An 11,514-nucleotide genomic window follows, 5' to 3' on the forward strand; every position below is an offset into this window, starting at 1 on the left:
CAGTAGGCACAGGCACAGATGGAGGAGTAATGCACACAAGTCCAGGGAGTGGACACCAGAGGGTGAGAAGACACACATTCATGTGAAGGGAGATAGAGAGCAGGAAATCACCAGTGGTGAGGGAGATCGAAAGAGGCAAGAATCTCTCAGATGTTTTAGAACATTTAGCCAGTTGATAGGATTCCTGTTTTCAATCTCTGCAAATTCCAGTAAGTCAGTTAGAATCATACAACAGGGAAGGCTATTTGGCTCATCACGCCTGTGTCGGTTCTGCAAAAGAGCTGTCTAATTTGCTCCCACACCCCAGCTTTTTCCCTGTAACCCAAATTAGTCCTCTTCACGGACATCAAATTGCCTTTTGCAAGTTCCTGTGGAATCTGCTTCCACAGGTGTATTCCAGATCTTAACAACCCTCTGTGCAGAAAAAAAAATTCTCATTTCCCTTCCAGTTCTGTCATTAATCATTATAACTGTGACCACTGGTCAACATCATGGACAATTGTTGGAGCCAGGCTGAGTTATGAGATTGCAAGGGGCATGGCTCCCTTATAGAAACTATTGCCAGATTGTTTGAAAAGCCCCAACTATAATGGTGCACCATCACCACATACATTCCATGCTGCTGAAGTATACTTGCATTGTGTCAGCTATCATAGATAAACCACATTGTGTTAGACGGACTAAGAACAGGTTATTCATCATAAACTACCAGTGTGACTACTTGGAACATTATGAATTACAGTTTGGGGTTCTACTAGAAACAGTAGGCGAGATTAATGAGAAGGACTCAGGCAATGATGGGCCGAAGGGCCTGTTTCAGTGCTGTATCTCTAGGATACCTGTGATTTTACAAACTGGCTCCTCTTGAAATCTCTTGCGTAATTGTACTATGGTTGCTCGACTGCCCCTTGCTATTATTGCCATTTGTGCTACTTTTATCTTTCCTTTCGAATATGATCAAATATATTCACTCATTCTAAAGTACAAGAAAATCAATCACATGCTCAACCTCATTTACTAAGACTGAAGTAAGTTCCTCTGGGGAAACCAAATACACACATTCTCCAGCCGCTGCTGCTCCTCTCCCAACTCCTCTCCCCCGTCAACGCTGTATTTTGCACGTTACCGCATTTCACTACAAAAACTTTATTGGATGGAATTTCACACACAATTGTCATTCCTTAGAATCAAGCAGGGACAGTAATTTAAAAAAAAACTCATCAAATAATGTACATAGAGCACTGCCAAAATCTTTTCACTTGGGAAAAGGAAAGTCTGTTGTAAACATTTACTTAGAATGGCAGCAAAGTCAGTCAGATAAGTATTTAAAGCAATTATTCAGGTTCATCCCTTTAGTCCAAATGCACAATGCGTGAAAATACGCCAGTGGGTTCTCTCCCATCGCCCAGTGCATCGAGGAAGCCTTCTTCCCTCCTTCGCTTTGCCAGCGCTGCCAGGGACTTGAATGTCTTTGGTTCATATATGGCCAAATCCGCGAGGACCTTCCTGTTTAGTTCCACTTGACACTATCAAATATAAACAAACATTTAATTATCAAGAAAGCACCACATACAATTTATAGAACTTTTTTTGCTTTAAGTCCCAGGCTGTAAATGGCTTGTTAGAATGGAGATTCACACGCCCTCCAGCTAAATAAACTGAAAGTATTTGTTGATATAGATGTATTAATTACACATGCTGTGTAGATGGTAACATTCGATTTAAAAATGCACAGAAAACTTCTACGTTGAGCTTAGTCGAAGCCCAACTCTACCATTCTCATAATTTTGGAAAGCTGCCAATGGTGCTTGGAGCCCCAAACCTGGTCCAACTGTAAAATTCTCAAACTCCACCTCTATTTCAGCGTCCGTTAGCTGGAGATGGCTGGCTGTAATTCAGGTCCCCACAGGACTTTGTCAACTATGCCTCAAGCAACTTAACAGTATTTGTATTCACCTGCTTTAACACATCAGCAGCCAGCCGCGGACCCATATCCCACCAAACCACAACTTATCCCACCCCAGGAGGGCTGTGAGCCCATCTCCTCCATATGTTGCTCTATAAGTAACCGACAGAAGCTCAAGAGGGAATGGAATTAATTCATCTGTGGACCAGATCTTAACCTTGAGTTCTAAATTGCGACTGGGAATTTCTTCGATGCACACCCTCCAGGTGTTACAAATCTGTAATGTCGATGGCACCCCGAGTGACCTGGGGTTTATCTTTTACAGAAATATGCAAGACGGAATAAAAGAAGTGATGGTTCCCCGATGCGCAGTTTAGTTTGAGCTTTTCTACCTGTACATCCGGAGTCTCACCCCCTCTGCGTGCTGCCCCCGAGGCAGCTGCCGTGGGGAAAACACTGTCATCCAGGTCCTTCTGGAATGTGTCTTTGCAAAGCAGGTATGGAAAGAGATGCAGTGGTTTTTGTCGAGGTTCATCCCGAGCAGCTCTGTAACACAGGAGTCTGTGCTAAACAGGCTGTTCCCAGGGACGCACACCGAGACAAACATCAACTGCTGCTGGATCATCAACTCGGTGAAAGACATGCTTTAGTCTACCAGAAACCTGCTGGTCTTCCAGTGCAAAGAGCTGTCCAGGACCGAGTGTTGCAGACTGGCGCATTCCAAGATCCAGGGCTATGTGCTGAGGGACGCACTAAAGCTTGGGGCAGCCACAGGGGCTGGAACCTATATAAAAAACCCTCAGGCTACATGCACCAGAGAATGTTTTTGGTATGTAATGCAAATGTACATTGTAAAAGTAACCTATAATGGCAAGTGTAGTGAGGCGCCTCATGTTTTGTATTGAAAGAAACTGATCTTTATTGCACTTTTTAAAACATCCAATTTTTACAAATTTTATGAATAAAATATATTTTTGGAGAAAAAAAAAAGTCCTGAAGTGGAGCCAGAATCTACTGCCATCTGACTTAGAGATGGCTGCTACCAACCGAGCCAAACTTAATGTACAGGTCAAGAGAATCCCTCCCAGCATAGTGAAATGTAAATAGATTGCCCTTGTAATTTGACAAAGGCAGTCGAGACAATTGAAATATTTATCGATTGCGCCCTCACCTTAACCAGGTTACTGATCAGCACAGGATACTTGAGTCCGTGCTCACGAGAGGCTGCTGCAATCCTGCTTATCCAGAGCTGAAACAGAACAAAACATCCTTCACGTTTCCAACCGTGACCTTTATTATCAGCTCAGGATGCTTAGGGCAGGTAAACTTTCTAGGAATTCGATGTGTTGAATCATCTCCCTCATTTGTGCTTTATGATTTAAGATGTAGTGTATTAATGTGGGTTTGAGTTCATACAGGGTCAGTGTTCACGTAGTTCAGTCGTTCAGGTTTGCAAACACATCAGAATAGGGTAGTTCCAGAAGTACTTGCCTATCGATGCAGAATAAAGCAATCAATGGGGCAGCCTTGTGCCACAGATTGATAACACACACAAAAGTAGCTCGCACATTCTGAAAAGATTAGACATATACCAGAAGCAAGGCACAAAAATGAATGGCTGGGTCATTCCAGGACAATCTCCACATCTTCTGACAGTGGTTACTGAAAGGCTTTCAGCAGCTCGTCTATTTTACAGACTTGGCCATTAAGTATTTGGGACAGTTGCCTGCCACAAAAATCACCTACTCTCTCGAAACACAGACAGAATAACCAGGAACTCTTTAACTGGTTAGGAAAAGCAGCGATGGTGGGGCACTAAATTTAATTAGTTGACAGCTTTTGTATTTGCTATTTTATCAACCAGCAACAGTATTTCAGCCGTGTGAACAGTTCCTGCCGAATTACGATTTTGGGGAACTAAACTGAAGGTCTACCTACACAAACAGCAACCCTGTGTGGACACTACCCTACATTATGGCCACATTTTATCACAAAAAACAGAAAGAAAATGCACAAGAGGGAGACCGTTCAACCCATCCTGCATAGAAACCTCTCATTTCACCATTCGACCATCCAACTGCCTCTTGAATATAATAAAAGGTCATTCCAATCCTACAGATGCACAAAATCTCACTTTCATTCAAATCCCTCAATCTCACTGTTTGAAAGTTTTGTTTTCAGCAGGTGCTCGACAATTCCCCGCATATCCTGGCTCACCACCCCTCCCTACAATAGCCAGCACTGCTGGATTACAATGGCAGGCCTAACTCATTCTACAGCCCACCTCACCACTAGATATCCTGCCCTATTGCACCACTCTAATAATCCTGCAGCCCCCACCAGCTCAGTCTGCCTCTCTCACCCTTAAAAGTGGTTGGATCTCCTGCCCAGCTCCACTGCTCGATATTCAACCCACCCACACCAGTTTACAAGCCCCAGTTCAATATGCTGCCTAGCTCACGTTTCTCTATAACCCCGAGGTATTGCTACATGTCCTGCCTGGTCTGTGCCACCCTCCACCCGCTGTTGGGATACCCCGCCAGGTCGGCCTGTTCCTTTTTACCGTCCTCATGTTGCGCTTCTTAATTTTTCTGGCTTTGGTGGAGTACAGGAAGGCTCTCCGCACCGCCCGCACCGCGAGGCTGTAACATCGGTTCTTCCTCCCTCGGAAATGCTGCGAAAAAGGGGAAAGAATCTAATGAGAATCAGCCTGTTGACAAGGAGCAGCCCAGCCCGGGAGTGGGCTTCATCCGCTCCCATTCCAGACTCCCCTCTGCCCGAGCCTACAAGGGTTGAGGCTCCGGCCTCCAGCCTCTCACCCGTGCATGTTGCAGCACCTCCTGGACCCGCCAGTAGCGGTCGGGTCCTCGGCTCCGGATCCAGCGCGACAGCGACAGGAAAACCATCAGCGCTCCGATTCCGCCGCGTATTACAGGCTCGGCCTCCTGACGTGGCTTTTCCCCTTTACACCCGAGTATATCACAGGCCGGGACTCCAGGTACTGCCAGCAGCCGTGCGGAAATACACACTCCCCGGAGATCACTCTGCCCTTGCTCCGGAGCAGCGAGTCCCAAGTGGCGCCTGCGCAGCTCCTCAGGTGGGCGGGACCTGGAGTAATGTATCATATTGGCTGCGTTTGGAACGTTGTGTATTTCTTTAGCGTCGGGCGCCGCAGCCTCACAGCTCCAGTGACCCGGGTTTGGGTCTGGATACTGCCTGTTGAAGTTCTCCCTGTGATTGTGTGGGTTTCTGCTGGATGCTCTGGTTTCCTCCCACAGGCAAAGACTTGCAGGTTGATTGGTAAATTGGCCATTATAGATTGTCCCGAGTGTAGGTCGGTGGTAGGGAATATGGGATTAATGTAGGATTGGTATGAATGGGTGGTTGTCGGCACAGACTTGGTGGGATGAAGGGCCTATTTCTGCGCTGTATCACTCTCTATGACTCGAAGGGACCAGTGAGGGGTTTTACCATGAGATTCCACGCTGCTTAACATTTTAGCACATCGCTAGCCACTCCAGTGCAGTACTGAGGGAGTGCTACACTTTCGGAGGTGCCGTCTTTCGGATGAGACGTTGAACAGAGGGTCTTCCCTCTGAGATGGACAGGAAAGATCCCATTGCACTATTTGGAAGAGGATCAGGGTATTATTCCCAGTGATCTGGCCAATATTTACGCCTCAATCAACACCACAAAAACAGATTATGTGGTCATTACATTGTGGTTTGTGGGAGTTTGCTGTGCGCAAATTGGCTGCCGCTTTCTTGGATTAGAACAGTGACTACACTTCAAAAGTGTTTCATAGTGTTTGAGATATCCTGTAGTGGGGAAAGGTGCTGTGTAAATGCCAGTCTTTTTTTAGCGTGCAGACAAGAGTTTGACTCCTTTTAAAAGTATACTGTCTTGTGCATCTTTCTCTCATGCTCACAATTAAGTCAGTCAGTCACAGGTTCAAGGGTTCTCATACTTGTTTTCAAATGCCTCCATGGCCAGTCCCCATACTATCCCTGTAATCCCTGAGATCTCTGCGCTCCTCTAATTCTGGCCTCTTGAGCATCCCCAACTTTAATCATTTCACCATTGGTGGCCATGCCTTCAGCTGCCAAGGCCCTAAAGTCTGGAATTCCCTCCCTAACCTCCCTGCCTCTCTTTCCTACTTAAAACCTGCCTCTTTGCCTAAGCTTTGGTCACCTGCCCTAATATCTCCATAGGCGGCTTGATGTCAATTTTTTTTTCATAACGCTGATAACTTTGATAAAGCGTTAAAGGTGCTATATAAATACAAGTTGTTGTTAAGCTTTTTACTGTTTTTGTTGATGCCAAACCAACACTGCCAGCTACAACTGCCAAGTGAACATTCTGTTTAAAAAATAAGCATTTATTGCAGTAAACCAAAAGCCATTGATATAGATAATAAAATCAACATTTATTAGACTCTTTGCACCATCTAAACACACAACAATCAGGCTTTGTTTTCCTATTTTAACTGTTTTACCTTCAGCTTTAAACAATATTCTGCCTTCACCTTCAGACTGTGACTTCTCTATGATTCGGTATTGAAGTTGTCGTGCCCAGTAAAAACATATCTTATTCCTACTTTTAAGATACAAACATTATTTAAGGTGAACTCTTTAAAATTGACTTTACCTTTAAAAAAAGGTGCACCGTGCTGCAAAAAATGGCTGCAGCAGGTCAGATGACATGACCTATGTATTCGAACATTGCCTAACTGTCTGTTAAGGACAAAAGCATACATTCCAGGCTAAGAGGTGTCAATTACACCCATCCTGAAACCATCAAGAGACATTCCTGAATTGAATGGGTTCTTCTGAACCAAAGAAAGTGTGAAGTAGACACATCATAACAGAATGATTCCCATTCAAACATCAAACAATGGTCATGGTTATTATATCTTGGCCCATTGTGTGGTCACAACAGGGGAGAAGGCCGTGCATCTCCTAACAGAAGCTAATGTAAGAGAATTTTACCTTAAAAGGTAGCTCTGGAGAGAGTGAGATCACAAGAACATCACAGAAGCAGTCCAGCTAGTGGCTGTGGAAAGAAGCCCAGCCAAGCAAGGAAGGAGCCCTGCTGCCAATTCTACACTTCAACTTGGTGCAGCAGAGAACTGAAAGTGGCCCACCACCTACAATCTGAAATCTTAATCACCAGAAATCTACAAAACCTCAACAAGTCAAGACTACAAACAATCCAGGCCTGCATCTTAAAAAAAAATTGTCCTACTTGGAAGATTCAACTGGCTTACCATAAACCACGAACACCTACACAAACCTTAACTTCTTACCCTTTACCTTCTATCTATCTTATCTTGATAGTGAATGTGTGCATGAGTGGTGTTGCAAACAGTTCAGGGAATGAATATTGTTCAATAATTAGTTAATCTTCTGTTTTAAACCTACAAGAAAATCTGTCACTGTCTGTTTATTTGGCACATAAATCATTCAGGGGCTAGCAGTCAGTTGGGAGGTGAACAATGGAAACCACCCACAACCCTTACCAACTGTCCGTAACAAAGTGCTTTACTTTTCGAATCATATTTCAACTTCAACAGTACAATCAAGGTGAGAAAGTTAGTCACACAAAAGCTGAGCATTTACTTTAGGTAGTGCCAGAACAACAGTGAAATCAGTTCAAGTTCTGGAGGCCCCTGGTAAGGCTCAATTGGCAAAACCAAATGCACGAATAAATCTCATCTCTAACATATTAACACAGTTGTACCGAAGAAAGTGTTTCACACTTTATTTAGTAGATCATTAACCAGTGTCATTAAAAGTAATGATCTGGTGCTTCAGTCACTGGAGGAGTTCTGGTTATAAACCCTGAAACAGAATATGGCCTAGAAAATAAACAGAAATTTGAAATTTTCTTCCTAGTTCACATTTAAAAGTAAACAGCCTGCCGCAAAAAATGGGCTTTCCGACCAAAAGCACACGAATGTTAACCGCAGTATTATCTCCATATTATGGTCTCACTTCTGATTACTACGTGTAGTATAAATTGTCTAGTTCCGATGCTAATGCTGAGAGTCTGGAGTGTGTCGGGTTTATGCTCAGTAGTTCACAAATGAACTTTGCAGGATCTCTGGTGATAAGCTGATTTTGCTTGTATTAATTTATGCAGGCAACTTCCAGGCTTAATTTGCCACTGGGAGCTGGAGTGGGGTGCTGGGGAGGGAGAATCACACCCTTTAAAAATGCTCTTAGCCTTCAAAAGGCTGCAACTATTTTAACTAGATATCTTGGCCTTTCCAACAGCTAGTTGGTGCAGAACGTGGCTGGCAAAACTCTGCCCAGCACAATAAATGCGGAGTAGGAAATAACGGCTGAGGCAAGTAACACAGTATTTGAGCATTCATTTGATGGCTGGTGAAGTGGAGGTGGATGCAATAAGAGTTGCCTTTTTCACCACTCCAGGAATCTCCAGAAGATACCAAGGCAGTATGACTGGCTCCAAGCTCAATGCTGTTAGTCCCCAGCTGGGCTAATAAAAGACATGGAAGAAAATGGCATACCTTAACAAAATGGCCAAGAGTAACACACCCGACAGACAGTCTAATTCCCTAGGTTCATGGCTCACTAGGTCTGAAAGTGTTGCCGGGCAGTCTGTTAAATATTTACTGCTGGCCTCCATTACACAAACGTGCAGCTCCTTCATTGTTGACCATGCATATCCATAGGCACAGATTACAGTTTAACTCATTTAAAATCAGAAGCCCTGGCGCACTAAACATCTTAAAAGGGTTTCACATCAAACCATTGTAAACCAAACTAGCTTTGTGATGCATGATTGCTTAATGACTCTCATGATGGACTGCAGCTTCAGTGCAGCTTTGTCACTGTCCATGTGCTCCTTCAATTTATGATATGTACAATCTGATGGCACAAGAATTAAGGGACATAGATTTAAGGTTTTGGGTGAGAGATGCAGGCGGGAAGTGAGGAAGAACTTTTTGCAACTCACTGCCTATGAGGGTGGTGGAAGTGGAATCAATGATTTCAAAAGGAAATTGGATGGGAATTTGAGGGAAATAAACTTGCAGGGCTATGAGGATGGAGTGGGGGTGGGGGGGAGGAGGGGGGAGTGGGACTGACTGGATTGCTCTATAGAGAGCCAGCATGGATTCGGTGCACCAAATGGCCTCTTTCTGTGTCATAATGACTATATGCCAAGACCACTTCACTGCTTGCACCAACGGCACCTAATACAAAGGGACAGACCTGAATCATAGGAAGGACGTACCTCAGAGGACGCTGTTAATGGGTTTGAGGAAGTAGCACTGGGTCAGTTTAAGGGCACAGGTGAGAAGGAACAAGTGGTGGGGGGGGCAGAAGAGGTGAAGGAACTTGCATGTTGCCATCAAGGAAATGAGGAAATACAGCAATACAATGGCAGTGGGTAGGCAAGGAATGCTCCTGTTGCTATTTAGTGGGAAAGGATCATTGAGCTACAGATGTTTACGGCACAGAAGGAAGCTATTTTGACCACCGTGACTGTGCCAAGTTTCCCCTTTTTCAAAAACAATCACACCATCTTGCTCTCTTGCGATGAGATTACCAGCCATTTCATGTCTGCTGCAATGGTGCCTGTTTGAATTGGAGTGGGATTTCCACCACCTTTTGTGTATTATTGTCTCCACTCCACCTTGTGAGGTTGGAGTATTTAGGAGGAAGTATGGTGTTGTACCAGGTAAATGTGATACAAGGCCCAGTGGTGTACAAAGTTGTTGCTGTATTACACAAGATATATTGGCATGCAAGCTATGCAACTGTGCAGTGTACAGTACTATGCACAGTATGATGCTGTAAAAGGTATGGTATTCTACAATGTACAGTGGTGCCGTACAGGATACATTATTTTCAGTTTAAAAACAGAAAGTAGAGTCATTTCTGTAGTTCAGAAATGTTTTTTCCAAATAAGCTAAAAGAATTTTCAAAGGCTCGTGCTGATGCTAAGTCAAGAGGAGTTTCATCCCACTGGCTTGTGGCATACACATTTGCACCTTTGCTCAGCAGTAAGTGGATGGTCTGCTCATGACCCTTTTCCATGGCTAGGTGGAGAGGAGTCTTCTTCAGCCAGCCTTTTGCCTCTATGTCAGCTCCATGGTCTATTAGGTATTCTGCAACTCCTGTGTCTCCTCTCTCTGCTGCTCGATGAAGTGCAGTCATGTTCAAGCTGTCTCTGATGTCTACACTGGTCCCTCGGTGTTTTAGGAGTTCCATTATTCCGATATGACCTATCCTTGCTGCAGCCTGAAGAGCAGAATCTCCGTTACTGTCCACAGCCCCATGTGCAAGTAAATCTGTCACTATCTATAGGAAACAAAACAAAACATTAGTTTTATTCAGTATCTCTGCAGTACTTTATTGCGAAGTGTCACTTATCATAGAATGGTTACAGTACAGAAGGAGGCCATTTGGCCCATCATGTCTGTGCCGGCTGTCTGCAAGAGCAACTCAGCTAGTCCCACTCCCCCACCCTTTCCCCGTAACCCTGCAAATGCTTTCTCTTTAGGTGCTTAGCTAATTCCCTTTTGAAAGCCACAATTGTATCTGCCTCCACCACACTCTCAGGATTCCAGGTGCATTCTAGATCCTATTGCAGGCTTTTACTAGTACTCTTTTTCTTGTGCCTATAGCAACAAAGCAGTTGTCATAGACAGCCCTGCAAAAGACTGAAACTTAAAACATCTGATGCATGGAGTGAATGAGTTAATATGCCAGAGGATTAAAAATACTCTTCTTGAGTGACACAATGGAAAGATGTATGGGATGTCCACCATATACTTTTGTTCTCTCTAATAGGTGTTAAAAGAACATGATGACTGAGTGTATTTATTTTATGATGTCGAAGTATACGCAAGCAAGATAAATTGGCAAATATAAGAATAACATTCGTTTTGACTAAAAGCTCTTAATGGAGTCAGGCTTTTAAAAAGACAGTGTAGCTTTTGGAACAGCACGGTTACAAGGGCAGTTTGTCACTTGTTAAGTCAGGCGCTCTTGAGGACTTTCACTGAGGCAAAGTGGTCAGAAACATTGACTAAAAAGCTTAATGAACCAAGTGACTCTAATCATATGTATTGCTCTATAAGTTTCAGTTTACTGTGAAATAAAGCAGTTTATCATTAGAACCAAATCCCCCCCCCCCACCCCCCCCCCCCCACCAAGCTGAATTGAGGGGCTGGATCCATGGAAAACCCCTTGAACTGTATCCAGAAAATCTTTGTTTGCTGTAAAATGTATATGGCATGAAAAATGAAATGGAAGGGTTGTGAGGCAACTCACTCCTGTATTGAAGGAAACTGATCTCCTTTGCACTGTTTGTATTTTTTGACATGGTGCTGTTTGGAACTGTTTTGTAATGTATTTTTTTTACAGATTTTTATGAATAAAGTATATTTTGGGAAAAAAAACAAACTGCACTTCCTCCAATGTTAACTCAATCCACCTTTGTAAAGAGTGAAGAAACACTCATGCAAATGACAAGAGTATCCATTCCGGACTGCAAGAGATACTACGATTGCATCTCTGGGCCGTGTTCTTGTGAGTAAATCCCCATTCATGCAAGAATCACACACTATCTTCAGG

The 11,514-nt window shown here is 43.8% G+C and overlaps 1 protein-coding gene across 1 annotated transcript; it reads right to left on the reverse strand.

The window, feature by feature from the left end:
• Positions 1-1,130: 1,130 nt before the first annotated feature.
• mrpl20 (mitochondrial ribosomal protein L20) lies at positions 1,131-5,002 on the reverse strand. Its single transcript, XM_068017312.1, has 4 exons — positions 4,726-5,002; positions 4,470-4,580; positions 3,078-3,155; positions 1,131-1,526 (listed from the first exon to the last, which is right to left on the reverse strand). The coding sequence occupies exons 1-4, from the start codon at positions 4,810-4,812 to the stop codon at positions 1,353-1,355; spliced, it is 450 nt and encodes a 149-aa protein (XP_067873413.1). The 5' UTR covers positions 4,813-5,002; the 3' UTR covers positions 1,131-1,352.
• Positions 5,003-11,514: the final 6,512 nt, after the last annotated feature.

Source organism: Heterodontus francisci, chromosome 37 (genome assembly GCF_036365525.1).
Source record: "Heterodontus francisci isolate sHetFra1 chromosome 37, sHetFra1.hap1, whole genome shotgun sequence".
Classification (NCBI taxonomy): domain Eukaryota; kingdom Metazoa; phylum Chordata; class Chondrichthyes; order Heterodontiformes; family Heterodontidae; genus Heterodontus; species Heterodontus francisci.

Bases quoted from the DNA above. Each gene is read 5' to 3' on its own strand.
- mrpl20 (XM_068017312.1), bottom strand. From the start codon at position 4,812: ATGGTTTTCCTGTCGCTGTCGCGCTGGATCCGGAGCCGAGGACCCGAC. The intron at 4,581-4,725 runs GTGAGAGGCTGG...CCTTTTTCGCAG, and splicing joins AGGTGCTGCAACATGCACGG to CATTTCCGAGGGAGGAAGAA. The intron at 3,156-4,469 runs GTAAAAAGGAAC...GTTCTGTTTCAG, and splicing joins AGAAGCGCAACATGAGGACG to CTCTGGATAAGCAGGATTGC.